Raw genomic sequence first — 22,260 nt, forward strand, 5'->3', positions numbered from 1 at the left:
AGCTGTATGGCTGGACACCAGGAAGGGGGGCCACATCCCCAGGTGCTACTGGCCTGTGTCTAGATATGGGTGACGAGGTCAGGGAGCCCCCCAACTGCACCCCGTCAAAGCAGGATGGCACAGCTCACTGGCTGCTGCCTTACCTTGGAATCCTGGAACTCCTGGCAGCCCCATATCACCCTTGGAGCCTGTGATTCCCGGAGAGCCACCAATACCCTAGAGGGGCAAAGAGAGAGGGGCCACTCAGAGACTAAAGCAGCATCTCAAGTGACCTGTAGCCAGGAAGCTGAGAAAGCCTTCCATGTCCTGCATGGTACACTCGGGGAAAGGATGGTGCCTTCAGGTAACAAAACTGATTCAAATCTTTCTGTGTGCAGGTGTGTGTGTGTGTGTGTGTGTGTGTGTGTGTGTGTGTGTAAGCTAGGAAACTGGAAGTTCTAACAACTGGCTCTATCCCTGACATCCCCTTTGTTTGACCAGCCATATGGGAAGAAGGCAAATGAAAATCTTTCCGCTATGCCCACCACACAGCATGATACCACATGCACAGTAGAAACTCCATAGACAATTGCCACCTGTCCACACCTTCCTCTCTTTTGGAAAATGTTCCTCCAAACCCTGAAGCACAGTGACCACTGTTAGAATTAGCTTCATGTCTCATCTGAATCCGACTTTAATTATGGGGGAAAAGATTTTTTAAAAAACCTAAAAAGGGCTTTTTACTTCCGCATGTATCATTGTTCATGCACTCAACAATTCTAGGTCATTTTCCTCTAGTTTGCGGAGGAACTCCTCTCATAGGCACAGGCAGCACCGTAAAACGCTGCATTATTTCTTAAATGGATTTGTCTCATTCAATCTCCAGTACTACAAAAATGCATTTGTTTCTTTGACTTACCTTATTTAAAAAGTATCATAATCAAAATAACAATCATGAGTATGTGTGTGTAAAAACACATGCACACCTGTACACGCACAGTGTACACATACAGACGCATAGGATCGGCCCTAGGAACAGAGTGGATATTTCTATACCACTGAGGAAGAAAAGGAATGGTGTCAGTAACTGACAGCTCTATTTATGTCACGGGAAAACTACAGTACAGCAATAAAGAGTCCAAATCTGTCCCAGTGCACGCCCTCTGTGACACAGGGCTGTGCGAGCAGCATGCAATAGGTAAAAGTGGTTATTACTACTCCACTCAGCCTGTTCTGCATAACTTCTTGTAACGCTGCAGAGCATCCTGGTACAGAAGTCCCAAAGCCTCGCTGTTCCTCAGCGTGTGTGGCAAGCTGAGCTGACATGCTACATTCCTGCCCTGGAGAAAGAGCCTGGTGCCTGGACACCCAGCCTTGTGACTGCCAAGCTATGGGAGGACCTGTACTGAACCCTCAGCTCCTTCCTGCCTCAGAGTGTATGAGAGAGAGAGGGAGAGAGAGAGAGACAGGACTCTCCTCGTGCATCCTTGACTGCAGCAAGGTTCAGGGTGCACAGAGGTGGCTCAGCTGAGAACCAAAGCTGAGGCCTCTACTTTAACTAAGAGCTCAGCAGGAGGCCAAGGGTGGACAACAACACAAACACACCATCCCGCTCCTGGTCACCTGCAAAGCCCTGAGCTGTGCCCCTGGGTCACCTGGAGATGCCACTGCCCCTGCAGTCTCCAGGATGGCCATCAGCAGTTATGGGATAGAGCTGGGCTAACTGCAGTCGGCTTTTGCAACCAAGTCTGTAAATGGCAGTAACCCTAGCAGCCACTCTAATTTACATCAGTGTGACATTTCTTTCCTAGTGATTCCTGAAAACAAACCATTATTTATTGTCATAAAGATCCCTGCTCTGCTGTCAATAAAGACACTGTCGCTGGCCAGAGAAGGAGCTGATTTGGGGCTTCAGGGGGTCACATACAAATGCATATATCCATACATACACAGACACACACACACACACATACACAGTGCACAATTACACGCCCAGCTCACCATCTGTGATCAGAACAGGATCTTTTCCAAGAAAACCCCACGACCAGGAACTCACCGGCAGGCCCTGGAATCCGGGGTCTCCCTTGGGCCCTGGAACGCCAGGCGGTCCTGGCCAGCCTGGATTCCCCTTTTCCCCTTTCCGTCCGTCCAGCCCAGGGAGCCCTGCAGGCCCCATGGGTCCCGGAAGCCCTGATGGGAGAGACAGAAATCACACGTTCAGGGCAGGTGGATGGTGTCCTATACAAAATCACCAGGCTGCAGTGATTCCGGGGACCCTGCCAAACCATCCCCACCCCTCAGCATCACTGTGTGAATGTCACTGTAGAGCGAGAGCCCTCATGACATCAAGGCAGTCCCAGGACTAAAGGACACTAGTTCGAACACCTCGTCTCTCGAGGGTTGTGGCACTCAGACCTACACAGCCAAGGTCAGGCGGGAGCACCCATGGGCCACGCTGGGGACTGACAGCACAGGATGTCCACCCAAGCCTTTCCCTGCAGTGCCCTCTCCTGACCTCCCTTGTCACAGCACTTGACAGACAGGAGACCAGAGAAACTCTGACCCAAGAGACCTAAGGCCACTCTGAGCTCTAGTACACACTGTGTCTCCCCTGAGAGGGCAAAGACCCACCCCACACCTTACCCTGGTGACCCAGGCCCCAGTGCCAGCACCTGGTGTGGTGCCCTTACCTGGAACGCCGGGCTGTCCCTGCGGTCCTCGGTCTCCCTTGGGACCCTCTACAGCACGGCCGGGGGCACCAGGAATGCCGGGCTGCCCTTGCGGCCCCGGGGGACCCATAAATCCTTGTTCGCCTTTGGGTCCAGGAATTCCGGGACTCCCAGCCAATCCGGGGAAACCCACTTCACCCTTTGAGCCTAGAAAACAAGAATGATTTGAGGTCACGGAGATACCAGTGCAGCAGAGACTGTGGCACATTTGTGGCACCTCAGAGAAGCTCCCTGGGTGCCAGGAGCCCAGCTTAAAAGCAAGACTAAGCGTCTTCCCTCAGGCTCCTCCTGAGGATGTGCTCCAGGGCTAGGAGCCTGCAGGCATCGCCCTGCTGAGAGGACCCGCCTGTGAAGGCTGGCGCCCCCTGCTAGGGGAGGATGGGAGCCACACCAGGCAGAAGACCTGGACTCAGCCCCAGGGACGGTAGCCTCTGGGAGCCAGAACTGGGCTGAGAGCCTAAACCCTGTTTAAAGGAGCCTGAAGGAAATGCCAGGTAGAGCCAGGTAGAAAGTGGGTGGAACGCTGCCTGGGGCCGCAAGGCGCAGAGCTGCTGAGGCCACGACTGCAACGGACGGTGTCCTGCATATGCCGGTGCCGCACCACCCAGAACGCATGTGCTCCTGTGTACACACATGTCAAAGCTCACCAATGGCATGCTTTACATATGTGCAGTTAACCGTGTGCCACGGAATAATAACAGTTTCAAAACTTGGAAAAACTTAAAATGTGTGTGTTCCATTTTAAACATATTACCTAAACCGTGCCTATAAAACTGCCGACCGGAATCTGGCCCGGGCCAGCACTCCTCCCAACTCGTGAGGCCTAGGAGTCTGCAGACCACCCAGACCCCAGACAGGGCCTCCTCTGCACTGTTCCCCAAATCCCCAGCTTCTGTCTGGCCAAGAAGCCCAGAGCTGGGTTCCGGGGAAGGGGAACTTGCAGGAACACGTTACCTTTGTCTCCTTTGGCCCCTTGGAATCCTGGGATGCCTCGTCCAGGTAGACCTAGGAGGCAGAGAGAAGCACAGGTTTTCCTAAGCCCGACTGGGGTCAGCAGAGACCATGCAGGGCAGGATCAGCTGTGTTCTGAGACATGGGTCCGTCACAGGATCCACAGACATCAGTCCGGGTCACGTGGATAAACCTGGGTCCCATCCTCCACACTGCAGAGACACCAGCCCTGCGACCACATGCTCATTGCTGAGTGCTGTTCCCTAAGCCACTTCTGGTCAGAGCCGTTCGGCTGGCATCAGCGGAAAGGACCTGTGTCTGAGTACTGACCCTCCCACTGTCTGGACACAAATGCAGACTGATCGCAGGTAAGCATCCAACTCCCCAGCCTTCTCAAAGGAGGGGGGCAGCTGGAGAGATGGGGCTGCAGACACAGGGGTGCAAATGTGAGCACTGGGCTCCAGGGGTGAATGTGGCCTGGGCGTATATGTGTGGGAGTTTTCACAGGAGAAGGCATGACGCAGACAGCACAGGGCCAAGAGCGTGCAGGACCTGGCTCAGAAGCCATACCGAATGTATGCGGCCCCACACTCCTCCCACCTCCCACAGCAAGTTCAAGGCCAGTGGAAAGGGGCATCGTCCGGCGGGGAGCAGCACACACAGAATGATGGAGTCCAGGATTCCTAAGGCACGGACTGGGGCTGGACGTACCTGGCTCGCCCTTCTCCCCTGCCGAGCCCGGGATGCCGTCACTGCCGGGCTCACCCTTCTGGCCAGTGGGGCCTATGAGGCCAGGTGTCCCAGGGAGACCTCAGAGAGAAAGCCACAGTCACACACAGAACAGCCTGCTCTCCGGGTGTGAAGTCCTTTTCCAACATTTTAAAGAGGCTCTTCCCTCCCAGCTGTGCCAGCATCCCTGAGACCAGTCCTGATGCCCTCAGGAAAACCCTAACCCTCTGCTGTTAGCAACCCCTCAAGCCTCAGCCCTGCGAGTCAGGGAAAGAGAGCAGCCAGGCTCAGTGCAGAATGAGCTTGGAGGGGCAGGTCAGGCCCCTAAATGAGTGGCAGGGGACCTCGGAAAGACCCTCTCAGCCCAGCCTCTGTTCATCTGAAAAATGGACTGTGGAGCCACCCTGCATCGGGGGACTCCTGGCAGCTGTGCCCTCCCGGGGACCCCTCAGTGCCCAGGTGCATAGTGAGGCTCCTCTACCTGCTTCTCCTTTGACGCCAGGAATGCCATCCAGTCCTGGAAGACCCTTGTCACCCTTCTCCCCAGGCAAACCCGGGCTTCCTAAAGAGAATGCCATTCAGAGTGTGGTCAGTCTGGGTTCTCCCCTCCAAGACTACATCTACCAAGTAGAGGAGGCTGTGCACCTACCTTGGTAGCCAATGCTGCCCGGAGCCCCCTTGGGGCCCGGAGACCCCGGCACACCTGGCATCCCGGCACTGCCCTTCTCCCCCTTCTCTCCGGGGATACCAGGGAAGCCCGCGAGCCCTTGGTCTCCCTGTGGGAAGAATCAAGCGTGTCAGCTTCACATCTGTCCTGGACTAGCACATGTAGGCACTGTCAGATGCCAGACACGCTCAGAGGCACTGATCCCCGGGCCACAGAATCTCCCTTCTGGACCTCTCACCAGGAAATCAGGGTCCACTCCCAAAGAAGAGGCAAAACTAACTTGGCGTGAGACCCAAGGGGCTCCTCCCTACTTGCCTGGCCCCCCTGCACCTCTCTTTTTCCTCCAGTAATGGCTCTCAACAAGCTCAGGGGCTGTGGAGCCAGACGGCAAGCAGGTACTCATCAGGACGTGTGTGTCAGGACTCGGCCGGTTACGGGGAGCTTTGGGAAGGGTACGGGGCATCTCCAGAATGCTGCTCACCTTGTCCCCAGGCCGCCCGGGAATCCCGATGCCAGGCAGACCTGCCTGTCCCTTCTCTCCCTTGGCCCCTTTCTCTCCAGGTGAGCCGGGGAAGCCCTGCTGGCCGGGGATGCCAGGCACGCCCTTTTCTCCAGGGGTTCCTACAAGCGGAAGGACAGAAGGCACAGGTGAGACGAGCTAGTGCCACTGCCTGCCAAGACCCAGGTAAAAGAACAGGCTCCTACGCCATCAATCTGTAAAGGACGCAGCCGGGCAGACATGGCCACTCCAACCACACCATGGCCGCTGCACAGCAGCTTCTGAAGATGCTGTTTGTAAACAGAGAGAAGAATGCACCAGGGACTTTAACAGGGGTATAGAAATGGCTTTCAGGACTTTATTATGTAATCACCTGAGAAGTTTATCTCCACAGGCAGCAGTATAGCACCTGGTCACGGCTGGAGGACACCGGAAGCCAGGTTCCCTGCACTGGCTAGCCCTCTCTCTGGGCAGCCGAGGGAGGCCCTGCCAGAAACCTGGGGTTCAGTCCAAGCTTCCCAGGTGACCTGGAACATGCCAGCCAAGTGGACAGGTCTGTGGGCCCACCCAATCCACCTGTGCACAACCATGCTCTCCCATGCTCCATGGTAAGGAATGCAGCAAAGGCCACAGCCAGCCAAACGCCAGCCCTGTGTAGTGTAGGTGGGGGCCACCCATGCCCATGCCCAGCCAACTCCCACCAAAACCAGTTTACCTGGCAGGCCCATTCCACCAACCGCTCCTTTAGGTCCGGGCAGCCCGGGTGCGCCTGGTGTGCCACTTATGCCTGGGTCGCCCTTGGGTCCTGAGGTAACGAAGAATAGCACCACAGCTCAGCACTCCCCCACAGAGCAGGGCTGCACATTCCCTTGCGACCACTCGCCACCCTGGGGTCCCCCACGGTCCTCCACGGCCACCTACCTGGCTGTCCAGGGTGCCCTGCCTGTCCATCTTTGCCAGGCACACCGGGGGTCCCAGGATCGCCTCGGGATCCTTTGTCACCAGTGGGTCCAGTTTGTCCTACACAACACAGGAAGGGCAGAATCAGGACACCCCACTCTCAGGCTAATGGCCACACAGGGCAGTGAGGCCCTGTCTCAGAGAAGCCAGCCGTGTCCTCCCTGCCACCACGCACCTTTCTCTCCTTGGTCTCCCTTCTGTCCTTTCATTGTGCCCATGTCTACTGGATCCATGGACCCCGGCTTGCCAGGGAGTCCGACATCACCTTTTTCACCTTTGAAGCCAGGGTCTCCCCTGGGTCCTGAAGAGCCTGGGAAGCCGTGCTCCCCTGTGGAGAGGAGAGAAGGACCTGTGAGCCCTGGTGCCACCATTGCTGCTGGACTTCTTGGGGCAAACAATGAGGGAGAAAACCCAGCAGAGGTGCCAAAAGTGACATCAGGTGACAAGCATCTAGTCACATGGGAGAAGCCAGCCCCCGGGGACTGGATGAGAACCCAAGGACGTGGTTTTCTAAAATGTTTCCTTCGCTAGTGACCCAGCCCATGCCCTGCGGCAGCGCCCTGTGCTGCAGGTGGAAGTTGGAGGAGGGCCTGCTCCTGTCCACTTGATGGGGTCCCTTTCCTATGTGTCACGTCCCTTAAAACTAATTATTTTGGACCACTTCCAAATAACAACATAAGAAACACAATCAGGACTTGAGAAGAGACCTAGTGTGCAGTTATTTGGTTTGGGACTCAGGTTCTAATGGCCCTCTTGTGGCCAGGGAGCCCACAGAAAGCGCCCCAGCCGTGCCCAGGAGGGGCCGAGGTCTGACAGGCATGCTGCCCTGTGGGGCAGCTCCCTTGGAAAGGAAACAGGGCCACAGGCAGTGCACATGTCCCCCACAACACGAGACATGCTCTGGATACACCAGTGTCCTACCTTTTTCACCAGGAAATCCTGGGGCGCCCACTGGTCCTGGAGCCCCTGGCTGCCCAGGGGTGCCCATGATACCCATTTCTCCCTTGGGACCTGTGGACAAAATGAACGCATGGAACCAAAGAGAAGTGCCAGGGCTCATGAAAGAACAAGATCAGGCCTGTTCCTGTCACCACACACGCCAGGAAGATGCTGGGAGGCCACCTACCTTGGAAGCCTGGAAGTCCAGGTGTGCCCTGTTGTCCAGGAGGGCCAGGCATCCCTGACTGTCCTGTTAGGCCAGGAAGTCCTTGGGCCCCTTTGTCTCCTTTAGGACCGGGCATATCCAGTCCTGGGAATCCAGGGAAGCCCTTCTCTCCTTTTACTCCAGGAGGACCTAGGGTGGACGAGGTACAAGGCCATTAGAGGAACCCACAGACCATCTGCAGTGGACATCACCATCGCTTTCCAGAGGAAGCCCAGGAGCCCCGTGTTGCTGGGGAACAGACTGGATGGCTCCGCATTTGGGGCCATCCAGTCGACCTGCGGGCACCACCGTGTGAGGGAGACGCCGGGGCCTTCCCGCCACCCCTCCACAGGCTCCCTGCGCTGCTCTGAGCTCTCCTCCTGAGCCCTCATGATACTGAGGTTTTCACTTTCAAGGCAAAGGCAGTTCCACAGGGCTTAATGAATTTCAATCATGGGAGCTCACTGAGCCACCTATGCAAGAGGACGTGGAGACTTCTTCTAAATAGAGAACTGAAGCCCCTGAATGTGCCCTAGGGGTCTTTCTGACACACAAGCTTCTCCGGGGAGAAGCAGAACTCCCGGACTCTGTCTCAGCATATGACCGGGCTCATTTTCACAAACTAGACTCTGCTTTCTCCCCTTTCAGGTCAGGAACCACCCAAGTCCTCTAGGAGGTCAGCATGGTCTCCTACCCACTGTACCCTAGCGGAGGGACAAGTCTCAAGTGGGTCGCATCACCTGATGACCCTGGTAGTCCTGGTCCTCCAGGGGGGCCCATGGCTCCAGGGGGGCCAAGTCCCGGAGCCCCAGGTGGGCCTGCGGGTCCCTGTACTCCAGGAGGTCCAGGATCGCCTGAAAGACAGGATGGGGAATAAGCAGGGAGCTGTCCACATTCCACACGTTGTGCCCGCCCACAGCCACACCCCGCGGACACTATGTGGCCCCAGCCCCAAAGCAACCCCACGGTCACCTCTGATGCCCTGAAGCCCAGGGGGGCCAATTGCTCCATGCTCCCCGGGAACACCAGGTCCCCCGATGCTGCCTTTCTCTCCAGGGGTGCCAGGAATGCCAGGGACACCAGGCAGGCCTTTGAGCCCAGGAAGACCAACTCCAGGCTCCCCCTGAAAACCCCAACAGAAGCCAGTTAGTGGGCCAGGTCTGAGCTGTCCCCAAACCGACAGCATCCATGGAGACGCAGCGGATGTCACCAGCATCTTTCCCCCCTCACAGCACCCATGGAGACGTAGCAAATGTCACCAGCATCTGTCCCACCCTCACAAATGTTTTCAGCACTTCAAGTCAGGCATAGTGGTGCAGCGCTACAACTCCAGCCCCCTGGGAGGCTTGGGAGATCCCACCTCGAAGTAAAAGGTAAAACTGAACAGGGCCAGGGGCGTAGCTCAGAGTAAAGGGCCCGGGTGCAATCCTGGTAGGAGCAAATGAAAGCCAGCCAAGCCTCCTCACACCTACCACTTCCTGTCTGGCTCCCAGCCACCTGGATGTGGGTTCTCATTTCACCCAGGAGGAAAATCAAGACCTAGTGTGGCTCCTTGCCTCTACTGCCCTGTGCTGGGTCCCAATGCCTGGTAAAACCCCATCTGGGGCACAGGACTGGCACGCGGCTGGCACCTTCCTAAGAGGCGGCCATGTTCCAGGTGGGAACAGGACCCCATGCCTTCAGTTTCCGGTACACATTAAGGTCATGAGATAAATCAAACATGCACAAAACTGGAACCAGAGGCTTGGTCGGCTGTAATGGATGCAAATAAAGGAAGCACCCCTCAGCACCAGGGGACCCTCAAAATGGCCCCATGCCAGCCTGGAGACGGGCCAATCGAGGCGGGCAGGAAGGCAAAACACTGCAATGCTGCTTGGGGTCACCGAAAGTGACATCCACAGACAGAACCCCAACACCAGAGGCCTCTGAGCTTTCTATGCATCCTGCTGAGAAGAGTCCCACCCAGGGCCTCATGGGAACTAGCTCTTTTAAGTCATAAGCGAAACCTTCTGTGCTGCTTGATGGGGTGCACTGGACCCTGACCTCACCATTTTCCCCTACATTTCTGACACATGATGATCCAGTCCATCACAGGGAACTGGAACTGATGCACAGTGCACCTCAGGTCATTTCAACTTCCACTCCTCTTCCCACCTCCGTAACCCAGTTTCCATTTCCTATCCTCTACTTGCATTTTGCTCTTTACATTATCTGCACTTCTGCGTGTGGTGGCGCACACTGTAATCCCAGCACTTGGAGGCTGAGGCAGGAGGATTCCTGTGAGTTCAAGACCAGCCTGGGCTACAAAGTGAGCTCAAGGCCAGCCTGAACTGCATAGTAAGACCCTGTCTCAAACAGACAAAAATAAACAAACAAGTAAACTATCTACACTTTGGTTTTCTCGTCTAAGAGAAATCTTTGAGGATAGTGCCTCTCAAACAGCACTCACCAGCCACACAGCAAGCAGGTACCACCCAGACCTGGTGCATACCCACAAGTACTCGGCATAAAACTGACACAGATGTTTCATAAAATCCAACACGAGTTCCCTCCAAAAATGTCCTGCCATATGCTGGGTGCTCTGGTCTCTTCCATCCTGTGTTTTCTCAGATAAACACAGGCAGGCCCAGCCCCACCAAAGGTTAGGAACACACACTTCAGGTGCCCAGGGGGTTCCCAGGTGAGGAAGCGGCAGCTCCCGTCCGAACCCACCTTCTGGCCAGGTGCACCAGGGCTGCCAGGTAAGCCGTTAAATCCCGGGCGGCCTGGGATCCCTGGAGGACCCATGTCTCCGGGTATGCCGTCCACACCTGTTGGGGAGATCTGAGAACGTCAGTCACACGAGCCCCCGCTGTCCTTGCTGCCCAGATGCTCTGAGCTCCCAAGATGGCCCAGAGCCTTGGCAGAGGAGCTAAGGCCAAAGAGCAGCCACCTGGGAAAGGGAGGCCTGGGTAGGGAGTCCCCTCCTACCCACCCCAACCTCATGCTTCTCCCACCTGCTCTTTCCTGTGCTCAGCTCTTCAAACTCATCTCTCCTCTACTGCCCTTCAGAACTAAGCAAGTCAGCCCTGGGATCCTCCACATCAGCAAGGCCCCAGAGGCCCTGACCCTTGGAATGGGCATGATCACCCTGGGCCCTACAGACCCCGGAGGACCACAGAGGCCCTGACCTTTGGCATTGCTGCAGACAGGAGCGGCGCCACCTCACCTTGAGGCCACAGCTCAGACCACTTGCTTTCCAAGAGCCCATGGTCCTTGAACCAGAAGAGCACAGAGGCTCTACAGTACCCTGGCTCTTGGGCAAGGCTGAAGCCATCTCAGCGTCCCCAGGACATCTGTCAGCTGCCTGCCCCACCTGTGAGGCTCTGGGCTCCCAGCAGTGGGACACTTTGGGCTAGGAACAGCAAGGCTGGGAGACCCTGAATGAGGCACTCTTCAGTGATGCCAAGGTCAGTGGCACCGGAACCTGCGTCACACATGGACGCTGTGGTCCAGAGGCCCCAGGGCGCGTGGCCCTGACTCTACACTGGCCTCTGCATCCCAAACCACTGCTGCCACGGGCCCAAGCTCAGGGAATGGAGCCTCTGTGGACAGCAACCACATGGAGGGGGCCCGCAGCCCAGGGCAGGGAGGAGGCTTCACCTCGGCCTCCTGGACAGCTGGTCACTGGAGGGAAGGAGCCCAATGTAGCAGTAGACACATGTCACCCTCGCAGGACCAAAACACCACTGCCCTCCCAGCCTGGTCTTCTACACCCATGAGATCAGCCATGCACAGGCCCCTCTGGGCACGAAGCCCAAGGAGGTCTGAAGCCCAAACAGCACACTGCATGGACAGAAGCCTTTCTTCAGCATGTCCCCTCCGTGGTCACAACTCTCACCTCCATCTGGAGGCCAAGTGCACCCCAGAAACTGGGGCAGTGAAGGGGGATATTCTTTCCTTCCATTCTTCCAGTTACAGGAGGCAAAGGTTCCTTGGGGATCCCTCCCCTAGTACAGAGCCCCCCAATCTCCCTGGATGCCTCTCTACAAGAGCCTGCATGCCCAGCCGGCCAAGCGTCCTCACCAGCTATCCAGTGGCTACCACACTCACTCCTCAGGCAGAACCTCTACACAGGACGACTTCTACCACCACAGAAGGGGCGGATGCCTCGCTCGAGTCCTACAGACTCATGAAAGCACCATGGCCTCATGGGCACTGCCTTTCAGGTGTCCCATGTCTGTGGCCACCTCTCCTCACAGGTCCATGTCAGGACAAGAGCAGGGACCCTGGCCACTGTCACTGACCCTCCGAGGAGGGGATGTAACCTCCCCAGATCTCTGATGGCAGTCTCCCCAAAGGGTGCATCATGTTACCTTTGGGGCCTGGAGGCCCTGGAAATCCAATTCCTGGCTGGCCCATAGCACCCTTCTCTCCAGGGAGGCCTGGCCGTCCTGGGGTCCCAGGGAAGCCTCTGTCACCTGCAGTGAGAGAGACTAGAGGTTGGTGCACGAAGAGGGTGAGAGAGCCCCATGGTGACCAGAAGACTGGTTCGAGGAGTACCTTGGGGTCCTGGGAATCCGGGAGACCCTGGGAGCCCATCTGCACCAGGGGGCCCAGGTAAGGGAAAGGTCCTTCCTGCTTCGCCTTTCGGACCTGAGAAAACAGGAAAAACAGAGGTGTCAGCCACATACCCTGAGCCCCTCAGAGATCAAGGAGTCACATGTGCCCCTCTAGGAGCACCCCATACAGCCAGGGAGAGACAGGGCACTGTCCACCTCTGGTTGCCCTCTGCATGTCGAGGATCTTCCTCAGAGAGCTGCCCTTTCCCCAAGGCAGTGGACATCCAAAATGACCAGCTGTTCACTATAAAAGGCTTCTCTGAAAGTTGTCAAATGAGAGCTTTGAAAACTCCAGTGCCACAAGAGATGGGGTGGGTCGTTCCTCCCCCGTCTGCCTGAGCTGCACGCACTGTTCTCTCTCAGCTTGTCAAATCCCAGCTCCCTCACCACATGGGGGACACCGCACCCCATGTGGTGAGGGAGAGGCCATGCATCATCCCACATCCCCACCTGCTCATGTCCCCTGGAGTCCCCATGCAGCAGCAGAGAAGAATGCAGGGACCCCCTCCAGCGTGGGCAGGGACTTCCCAAGCTCTCCGGGAAGCCTAGGCCAGTGAATCAGCTCCAGAATGTCCCCCCTGTGTCCAGCCAGACTGGGAAATGACTGACTTCGGCCAGGTCTGGGAACAAAGCCTTCAGGGTCACAAATAAACACAGCTCCCGAAGATCAAAGGTCTGGTCGCTAACACAGAAGCTGGCTGGGCCTGCACACAAGGGACTTTCCAGAATGCGGACACCCAGTCAGCAACCAAGCAGTGCCCTCCTTCTGGAACCCTCTTCTCTACTGTGCCAGGATCTACGTGTAATGCCTGCCTGGATTTCTGCTAACACAGTCTTTTCTGGTCTGAAAGTCTAGCTTCTTTTCACAGTGCTGAAGATCAGCAGCAATCCTCCTAGAGACCTTGATTATCTAGCGGCCGGACACCATCTTTCCCAAGGTTCCCTGGTCCCACACCTACTCTGGGGCCTTCACTAATTTTTACATTTCAAAACTCTCCGGGAAACACACACTTCTTCTTCCCCTCCACAAGGCACAAACCACCCTGGCCTCCACCTTCTCATCCCAAGACCGAGCAGGGACCCACAGGTAGCTTCCCCATCTGCTCAGGAACTAGGAAAGGGACCCACCGCTGCCAGGCCCAGGGCTGCACCTGCTCCCCACTGACCCCACAAATAGACAGTCACAGGGCACAGACCCTCGGCCCGGGATGCAGGAGGGCGAGGATGCATGTGACTGCTTTCCATCTCTCCACACTGAGGGGCACTCGAGCCCCGCAATTAGCCCTAAGAACTGAACCCCGCACGGAGTGAAGCAGTGCTCAGCACAGCAGATCTGCTGCTGGACTGGCCAGCGGCACTGGCCTATTGGTGGAGATTCTGCTACTTGGCAAATACAGAAGCAAAAATGAACAAAAAGAAGCAAAGAGAAAAAAAATCCTTCTATACCAGAGGCTGATGTATACTGTCTGCTTGTTTAGAAGGAAAATCACCGGTGTGTTCTGGTCCCTAAGGCCCTGGTGCATCTCGTATGTGACGAAAGGAGACTAAAGAGGAAAAGCTAGCAAGAACCTGCCGAGACCCACCCCTTCCCGTGGCTCACAACCTGTACCCATGGCCCCATGTCTCTGTGACCCTGAAGCACTTGATGTCCCCGAATCTCACCTGGTGGGCCTGGCACCCCGGGACTTCCAGGAAACCCTATTTGTCCTTTGTCACCAATGGGGCCAATCGGACCAAATCCTGGAAGTCCAGGGGGGCCAATGTCACCACGACTGCCAGGGAAGCCAACTTCTCCAGGGGGACCGCGTTCTCCCTTCAGTCCTATGGAGCCCTGAGGCAAAAGGAGGAAAGGAAAGGTCATCACAGGGGACAGAAGGACATGGCCACTGCCCCACCCACTCTCCTTCAGGCAGAGGTGACCCTGCTCGAAATGTCTGCTCATCAAGATGGCCTGAAGTTAACAAGTGAAACTGGACGCTCCACCCTGAGCCAGAGCAGCTGCCCCGGCCAGCACCAGGAGACGCTTCAGCACTGTCTTCCTGCAGTGGACGGTGCGGACACCACTAGCCTTAGAGTTCACTCCCATGAGAGGCCAAAGTCTCTGGAGTTGGCACCCAACGCCTCAGAAGAGGCTGCACCCCACTTAGCTTTTCAAGCCTGCCCTGCTGGCCCCTGACTGAGGGGTCGAGTGCCAGCCGCCACACAAATCAAGATACAGGGTTCCATTCAAACAACTCGCTCCCCCATGCACCACAGAGGCACATTCTTGAAGTGCTCACCTGGAGTCTGGGAATAAACATACCGGGGAGCCTTTGGGGCCAGGAAGTCCGGGGTGACCATCTCTTCCAGGGGTTCCTGCTCTTCCAGGGAGGCCGGGCTGTCCTGGAAAACCTGGGGCTCCTTTGTCGCCTTTCAGTCGTGAGTCGAAGATGATCTCTCCGGGCTCTCCCTTGGCTCCCGGCTGGCCTATCAGCCCTGGTGCACCTTTGGGACCCTACAAGGACAGAGTCTGGTGACACCACAGGAGGATCCCCCCAGGGGACACGCCAGTGTTTGGGCACTGAGAGAATTGAGTACTCAGATGGCACTGCTTGTTTGCTAGAAGCCAGCCAACCGCTCAGGGGCGAGGTTTCGGGTTCCTTACCAACCCTGGCTCCGGGTTTGATCCACACAGAGCTCATTTGGATGGGGCCGAGGATGTCACTGGCCCCTGCTCATGAATGTCCTGTGGGATCACTCTTTCTCCTCACCAGGACATTTCAGTCATGCTGGGGGCACTGCATGGGTGACTCTCAAGCCCCAGGACTATAGACACAGCTTCTGAGGGAAGACAGTGGCTGATGCTTCACAAGGGCTGGGAAAGGCCATTGTCCCTGCACTCTGGGCATTACTGAAATTTCATGGGTTTCCTTTTGCATTCATGCCCCAAACACAGGAAGAGATAAGGACTTCCAGGACATCAGAGACTGGGAATTCTAGGAAGCAAGCATTGAGCCAGCCCTAAACTTAACTGTCTTGACAAGCTATGTGACTTTCCTAAGACTCTCCCAGGAGACACTGTCCAGAACATTGTGCAGTTCCTGGAAGGTCAGGTCTGCAGGGAATGCCACACCCAGAAGCACTTCTGCTCCAGCCACCCAGGGAGCACAGGTACGAGAGGAAAATGGCAGAGTTTATGGATACCTGCATCAGTCCCACAGCCCTGAAGGCCCGGGGAAGCCACCTCAGCCCCTGCTGGTCCGCAGGATTAAACCCTCACACAATTTAGTTGAGCCCTTTTCAAAACTGTACAAGCTTTTCAGAGGGACATGAACTGCACACCCACAGCATGTGCCTGTCCCAGGAAAGCCTGAAATCCAGGATGGACCAGATCTCATACCTGCAGGAACGACTGTCACCAACACCCACCATGTGGTGGGACCCTGTGTGATATCTCTAACCCGAAGGCGACACTGCCTGGGAAACACCCACTGACATACAGCCCTATGGAGGAGGAAGGTAGTAGGGGACCCTCCAGACAGCACCAGGGTGGACCCACTTGAGGGTGCGGCAACCCCGGGGCCAGCACTGGTTTCAGGAACAGGGGAAGGTCTGGCACTCATGCTGTGGCGTCTGTGAGAGGTGGCCCTGGACCCTGGGGCCTGCTCACTCAGCCTCCTCCAACCCACATGGGCTTCCAAAGCTCACGCAGGAGCCGGCATCCCTTCCCAAACTCGACCACTCAGCCTTCGGAAGGCAATGTCCTAGAAATTCTGTCAAAACCCAAAGAAAATCCAAAGCGCACCCCTGTTTGATCTCAGGCCAGCTTGGGAGCTCACCCTGCTCTCTGGGAAATATTTTTGAGCTGCTCAAAAATAGCTTCCTGTGGCTGTGATATAGCTTCAAATAAAAGTGAGAAGGCTGCAATTAAATTCTTTCTCCACTGATCTATTTTAAGAGGTTTTTCCCATCTAAGGAAAGAGGGGCCCTGGCCGAGGCAGCATGACATAGGGCGTTTCGTACGGGGCTTTCTCATTTCTTTCTCTGCCATGATTTCGCTTCCACTGTTCCCTCTTCCCGCTCTGTTCTTCTCCCACTTTTATCAGATTTGGGGCCTGGATTCCTCCCAGGCTCAGGCAGGAAGCCCAAGGGAGTCCAGGCGATAAAGGCTAACGGACAGAGGTTAAAAGACCCTTTGCTGCTTCCTCCGGCTTTGATCCCACTGCAGGCAGACATCTGAACTTCCCCTGCAGTTAGAAATATTCCAAACAATTGCGACTTCTAACTCAGCTCCCCAGGCACCAGAGAAAGCAGAACCCCGGAATCCAACTTCAAAAGGAGACAGCCCTGCAGCACCCCAGCTGTGTCATGCTGCCAGCCCTCCCCAAGAGGCACTCCCAGCCTCAGCCTCCAAACACTAAACATTTTAAAGAGCTACAGCAGGACAGGAAAGGCTAAAGATCTGACTCTCGATTTCTACCAAAAAAAAAAAAAAAAAAAAAAAAAAAAGACAAAGAGGCCTGAAAGACCACGCAGGAACTGGCTAAGGCTTACAAACCTGCCCAGAGCAGAGGGCGCCAGGGGAGGGCTAGGCCCTCAGTCTGCCCTTAAGCCTCAGAGTCCACTGAAAACGTGCGGCCCACCAACACGCCTCAGCTTCTAGTGTGAGCGGTTCTTGCCTGTGCAGTGACTTCTTTTAAACACACTAGAAAGCTAAGGAATGGGTATTTGGTTTCAACAGAGGGTCTCAGGTCAGGGTACTCCTGATAGTTCATTCACAGACTTGGAAAAGCATCTAAGGTGGGCAAGGAGTTGGCAACAGGAATTCTCAGCATGCGCTCTACAAGAAGCAGGGAGAACACTTCCACCAAGGCGCAAAGGTCGGCTCTGTGCCACCTCCCTGTGGGCACTGCTGCCCAAGCACCTCACTGCTGAGAGTCGAGCTCCTGCTCTGGATGTCAGGAATGGTGGTCACACAGACCAGCAGCGACTCAGCTCTGAGCCCAGACGCTGCAAGGAGTCCAGGACCCACTCGGAGCAGGGACCCCAAGTGGTACAGGCTCGGGGTGGGGGTGAGAGTGTGAGCCCTTCCAGAGGTGCCCCTTGATCAACAGTGACACCCCCCAACACATGCAGACTGCAGGTAGCCAAGCCCAGCCGGCTACATTGGAACTCAGGAGACAGGGGTACTTACAGGCACCCCTTCAACGCCATCCCGGCCTGGCAGGCCCCTGTCGCCTTTGGCCCCTGGCTGTCCCGGGAAACCTTTGAAGAAAGAAATGCAGTGTCCACCAGCTGCCTCTCCAGACCCCTCCGCTTCTGAGGTGGACTGTGATGCTCCTGCCAGTCAGCCAGCCTTCTCCAGGGGTGACTGCTGAGGAACATCTGGAGAGCCACAGCTAAGACGCCAGGGTGTGCTCCGAGGCATGTGGGGAGCCCATGGCACCAGGGAACAGCAAGCCCCTGCCCAGCCCAGGGACCAGAGAGGAAAAGCCTCGCCGAGAGGCAGGCAGCTCTGCTGCCTGAGGACGTCCTTCCCGGGCCAGGGTGACAGAGGCCCCTGACTGTGGCTCCAGGACAAACCCAGGTTCTCGCCATCCTGCAGCAGCTTCCAATGCTGGGGCGGGGGTAGGGGAGGCTGGGATGGCCCTCGGAGGCACCATGCCCCAGGCCCAGAGTAACCTGCTGCTTCCAATGTCAGGCTTTGGGACTCACCGATTTCTCCTGGGGGCCCCTGTGGCCCAGGGGGGCCTCGGAGTCCTTCTGTGTCGCAGATGAGGCAGCTGTCTCCTTTCTGGCCTAAGGGGAAGCATGGGGAGCTGGTGTGTAACACATATAATCCCATGGGGTTGGAGGGAGGGGCTGGCTGTCGCTGAGACGCCACCCAGGCTACTGTGACACTGCTGCATGGCTAATGGGGCCTCCTTCTCCTCCTGGGGAAGACAGGGGCTGCCCAGGGAGACCTGAGGGATAAAACTGTCTCCTTCCCAGGAGTCGCACCCTCCCCAGGGAGCAGGGCACACTGAGCCTCAGCCCTCAGCCAAGTGGCACAGCCTCCAGGGCCTCAGATATGCTTGTATTAGACCCTCAACGGTCTGGATTCGAGCCTCAGCTCAAAAGAGCATGGAACATAGCACGGAGGTCCCTCTATGTCACCTTGCCCAGCCTGACAGACATAGGGCGGTGGGACAGGGAGGTGCCACAGAGCCTACAGTGTCACATTGCTGTTCCAGGACACAGCATAGGGAGCCAGTCAGCCAGCTGAGGCAGGAGGATCTCTCTGAGTTCAAGGCCAGCCTGGGCTACATAGTGAGTTCAAGCCAGCTTGAACAACATAGCAAGACCCCATCCCAAAAAGTAAAGAAAAAGAGGCCAGTGAGCAGGAGGCCAACACTGCCACCCAGGCCAGCCAGGACCTCTGTAACAGTGCCGAATTCACTGAAGGAGACACAGGGCTCCTGAAACATCAGCAAAAGGGAATCTGGCAACTGGGTCTGCTGTCCAGCAAGCGGGTGTGGTGATGCACATCTGTAATCTCAGCACTCTGGGAGGCTGAGGCAGGAGCATCACAAGATGGAGCCCAGCTTGAGCAACTTAGCAACTTAGAGACCCTGTTTGAAAATTTAAAAGTCAGGGGCTGTTACAGTGCAAATGTCCTGGATTTAATGCCCAGTCCTGAAAAGGCGGGTGGGGGCAGCTCCATCTTGGAGAGCTGCAAGCACCTGGTAACTGGAGAGATCAGATGAGAACCTCGCTGAGGCAGATTCCAGGAGATTCCGGCAGAATCTAACTGGGGGCGCCCCAGGGTGACCTCTGGGACACACTCATCCGGGTTCAAGCCATGTAGCCGCCCCAGTTCAGAGATGCCAGGAAACTGCTTTCCAGGCATGTTTTGCATTTGAGTCTCTAGAGGACCAGGGATTCTTCACAACCCACAGTTGGGAACAGAACACAATGGGGCAGATTCTGATTTGATCTTGGGTTAACGGGCCATAAACATCGGAGCCCATTGTGTCCTGGATGCCAAGCCAGGCCGTGGAAGAGGCTGAGGGTGTGGTGACCATCGACAGCTTCCACATGGCTATGAGGATCAGCCTGTGCCCTGTGCTGACGTCACCGCCGACTCTTAAAAGGCTGCAGATAAAATCGGGAGCCAGAGGAAAACTGCTTAATCCATCCCCGCAGATCTGCCCCCACTGACGGCACAACCCGGCTGGCAGGCGGCGGGCACTGCATCCGCACCCAGAGGGGAGTGGTGGCTGACAGGAAGGACATGAGTTCTCCGAGAGTAAAACCTTGGGGCTTTGAACTGAAAGAATCCAGCGAGGCTCTGAGGGCGGAATCTGCAGGGTGGGGGAATTCTGGGGGAGCGGGAGCCAAAGCAGTCTGACCTCTGGGGCCACGCTGCCCCAGTGCTGGCGGTCAAGGTCACAGCTGTCCTGCAAGAGCTCAGCACCTGACAGACTGAACTGAGCTGAGGGTGACGCTTATTCTGAGAATGGATTTTGAGCAGCATCCACCAAACAGCCCTAATCTGACCTGAAGGCCACAGAAGTTGGTCGAGGGAAATCCATACTCAGGAACAACAGAACTTTTGAAACCTTAAACTCTCACCTTTCTCTCCGATTTCCCCCGTCAATCCCTGTTGTCCTGGGGCGCCGGGGGGACCCTGGTCGCCTGGCGGTCCTGGCTGGCACTCCACGATGCCATCTGGAAGTGAGTTTTCAGAGTATCAGGCGTAGGTACCGTCTCCTCACTCACACGTTATTATGAAACCTAAGTGATCTAGGCTGACTGGAAGTTTTGGAAACCCAGCTGTCCCTGGCTTCCTTAATCCTAATCCTGCACAACAGGGATAGGAGCGTGCAAATGGAGCCCAGGATACGTGGCCCACGCCCACCACATCAGGGAGGCGCAGCCAGCATTTCCACATCTCAGGTTCCACACAGGTGCCCTCCCTGAGCTCTGTGCTGCCCTCCACCCCGTCTTCCTCTCACAAAGACCACACCGTCAGCCTGCCTCTTTACAAGTGAGGCTCCAGCAGGTGATGGCAGTCGAGCTGGCAGCGTCATGCCTTTCCTGGGGCAAATCTACAGCTCAGACCATCACTTGGGCAATGCAGCCTCTAACTGCTGTTCACAGGTCCTGAGCATCGTAATGTAATGGTGTGAAAATAAAGTATAGCAATGCAGACACCACCAGTCACGCTCCAGTGACAAACACATGGTCTTACAGTGTATAATGACAGAGCGGAGTTTAAGAGGGGATACCTTGAGCAGGCTCCAGGGCCTGAGCTGCCTCCCACTCCTCCCCTCCGTCTTCTCCCCAGGAGAGAGAAGTCAAGGCAGAGGCTCTGGGTCCAGTGCTCCCCACACTCCATGCAGATGCATGAGCCATGCCCACTTGGCCCCAAATACCCAAACCCTGCTGCCTTATGACCTGGTTTACGGGCCAGCTGAAGAAGTACAAGTGAACCTGGAAGAAAGCCTGCCACACTCCCAACACCTCCAACCTCTGTACCTTGGGGACTGCACTCGGCAGAGGACTCTGCATCTAGGCTTCCAATAGCAGCCCCTAACCCCCCAGAAGCTCTGCACACTGAATTCAGAACAATAAAAAAATCACACAGCCAAGCCCTGCATGCATGCTAATTCTCCGATTCTGGACATGCAGGCTCATGCATAATAGAGGAGGGACATGAATATGCCTCTTCTCCTGAAATGCCTCTTGTCCACCTTACCTCAGCTGGACCCTTTCACATGCCCCGGGAACAGGCAACGATACGCCCCCACCAAAGTGAACCTGAAACAACCCTGAGCCCATAGCCAGCACACAGCAATTGCATCGGTGCACGTCTGGGGTCCACATTTCCCAAAGCCTGCCCAGGAAGGGAGTCTGTGGTCACTGGTGGCCTCAAGATGTCGGTGACTCTCTGAGACAACAGTTTATTGGCAGAAATCTCAACAGGGTGTAGTGAATGAGCTAGTGATAGGCCCCAAGCCAGCAGTGGTTCTCAGATACCAAAACCTGACTGAAACCCTCATAGAAAAGTGATGCTTAATATCCATGACTGGGAAGTGCTTCACTGACACAGGCAACAGGGGAACCACACACCGTCAGGGGCAGCAGATGCTGTGCTCACACTTCCCACTCAGTGACAGCAACACAGGGGTCACATCCCCAGAGGAAGTCTGCTCGAGCTTTACAGCTTGCAGAACTCCAAGGTTTAAAACCCTGCTCTCAGCCCAGGAGACCAGGACGCTGCCCCTCTCCAGCTCCATGGGCCCCGTCCCACCACACCTGGTGCTGCCTGTCCCCTTGTCCCAAAGAGCACAGGACTGTGAGCGGTCACTCCAGCCCCACACAGGGACCAAGAAGCTCCAAAAGGCTCAACTTCCTCCCAGACACAGAGCAGAGGGTGACCTGGACAGAGGTCTCCAGGCCCCCACATTTCCTCCTCTTTTCCCCCATCCATGAAATCGGGAGGAGAGGAGGAAGCTCTGCAAAGCCGCACAGATCTGCCTGCCTCCTGGCCAGCCCTGCTGTCCCCTCCCAGGAAGCCCATCTGGAGTGATTGCCCCACTCAGCACTTAGCGTCTCTCCAGGAGTCTCCACTGCAAGAAGCCCCTCCCTTCCGCAGGATGCACTGGAATCCCAGCAAGCAACCTCAAAGCCCTCGGATGTATCTACAGGCAGCCACATGGGGGCTCAGCCCCTGGGATGTGGCACAGAGCCCTGGTCTGATGCAAAAGGACCCAGATTCTGCTTCAGAAACCGGAAATCCTCCCACTGGACGTTTCCTAGAATCCTTTGCAATTTCCCAATCAATCCTTTGCTTTCGTGTCCCTCGACCACTGCAGTAAGGAAGTCTAGAAATTAGCGGGGCAAGCTCAGCTGGCAGGGAAGCTGGCACAGGAGAACTGCCCGATCAGGTCACTCCAAAGCGAAGCCCTGACCATGTTAGACAATAGTGCCTCCTGTGTCACACAACCCTTTTTCCCTTGCGTGTAGCCTGAGTTTGG

At 56.2% G+C, this 22,260-nt stretch overlaps 1 protein-coding gene across 2 annotated transcripts in view; it reads right to left on the reverse strand.

The window, feature by feature from the left end:
- Col4a1 (collagen type IV alpha 1 chain) overlaps nt 1-22,260 on the reverse strand; it is a 103,850-nt gene that overhangs the window by 9,872 nt on the left and 71,718 nt on the right. For both annotated transcript variants that reach the window (XR_010046894.1, XM_003477582.5), the window contains exons 22-44: nt 19,853-19,948; nt 17,954-18,037; nt 17,433-17,503; nt 14,562-14,753; nt 13,922-14,090; nt 12,201-12,293; nt 12,014-12,118; nt 10,371-10,468; nt 8,631-8,781; nt 8,399-8,512; nt 7,641-7,808; nt 7,436-7,525; nt 6,690-6,842; nt 6,476-6,574; nt 6,270-6,359; nt 5,537-5,676; nt 5,038-5,164; nt 4,870-4,950; nt 4,371-4,469; nt 3,663-3,713; nt 2,670-2,855; nt 2,036-2,169; nt 144-216 (exon numbers count right to left, since the gene is read on the reverse strand). Coding sequence is in view for 1 of the 2 variants with exons in the window: in XM_003477582.5 (XP_003477630.2) it covers nt 144-216; nt 2,036-2,169; nt 2,670-2,855; nt 3,663-3,713; nt 4,371-4,469; nt 4,870-4,950; nt 5,038-5,164; nt 5,537-5,676; nt 6,270-6,359; nt 6,476-6,574; nt 6,690-6,842; nt 7,436-7,525; nt 7,641-7,808; nt 8,399-8,512; nt 8,631-8,781; nt 10,371-10,468; nt 12,014-12,118; nt 12,201-12,293; nt 13,922-14,090; nt 14,562-14,753; nt 17,433-17,503; nt 17,954-18,037; nt 19,853-19,948 (2,664 nt within the window). In the remaining variant the exon portion in view is untranslated. The remainder of the gene's footprint in view (nt 1-143; nt 217-2,035; nt 2,170-2,669; nt 2,856-3,662; nt 3,714-4,370; nt 4,470-4,869; nt 4,951-5,037; nt 5,165-5,536; nt 5,677-6,269; nt 6,360-6,475; nt 6,575-6,689; nt 6,843-7,435; nt 7,526-7,640; nt 7,809-8,398; nt 8,513-8,630; nt 8,782-10,370; nt 10,469-12,013; nt 12,119-12,200; nt 12,294-13,921; nt 14,091-14,561; nt 14,754-17,432; nt 17,504-17,953; nt 18,038-19,852; nt 19,949-22,260) is intronic.

This window comes from Cavia porcellus, unplaced genomic scaffold (assembly GCF_034190915.1).
Source record: "Cavia porcellus strain 051 isolate PalLab524CR breed Dunkin Hartley unplaced genomic scaffold, mCavPor4.1 scaffold_4, whole genome shotgun sequence".
NCBI lineage: Eukaryota > Metazoa > Chordata > Mammalia > Rodentia > Caviidae > Cavia > Cavia porcellus.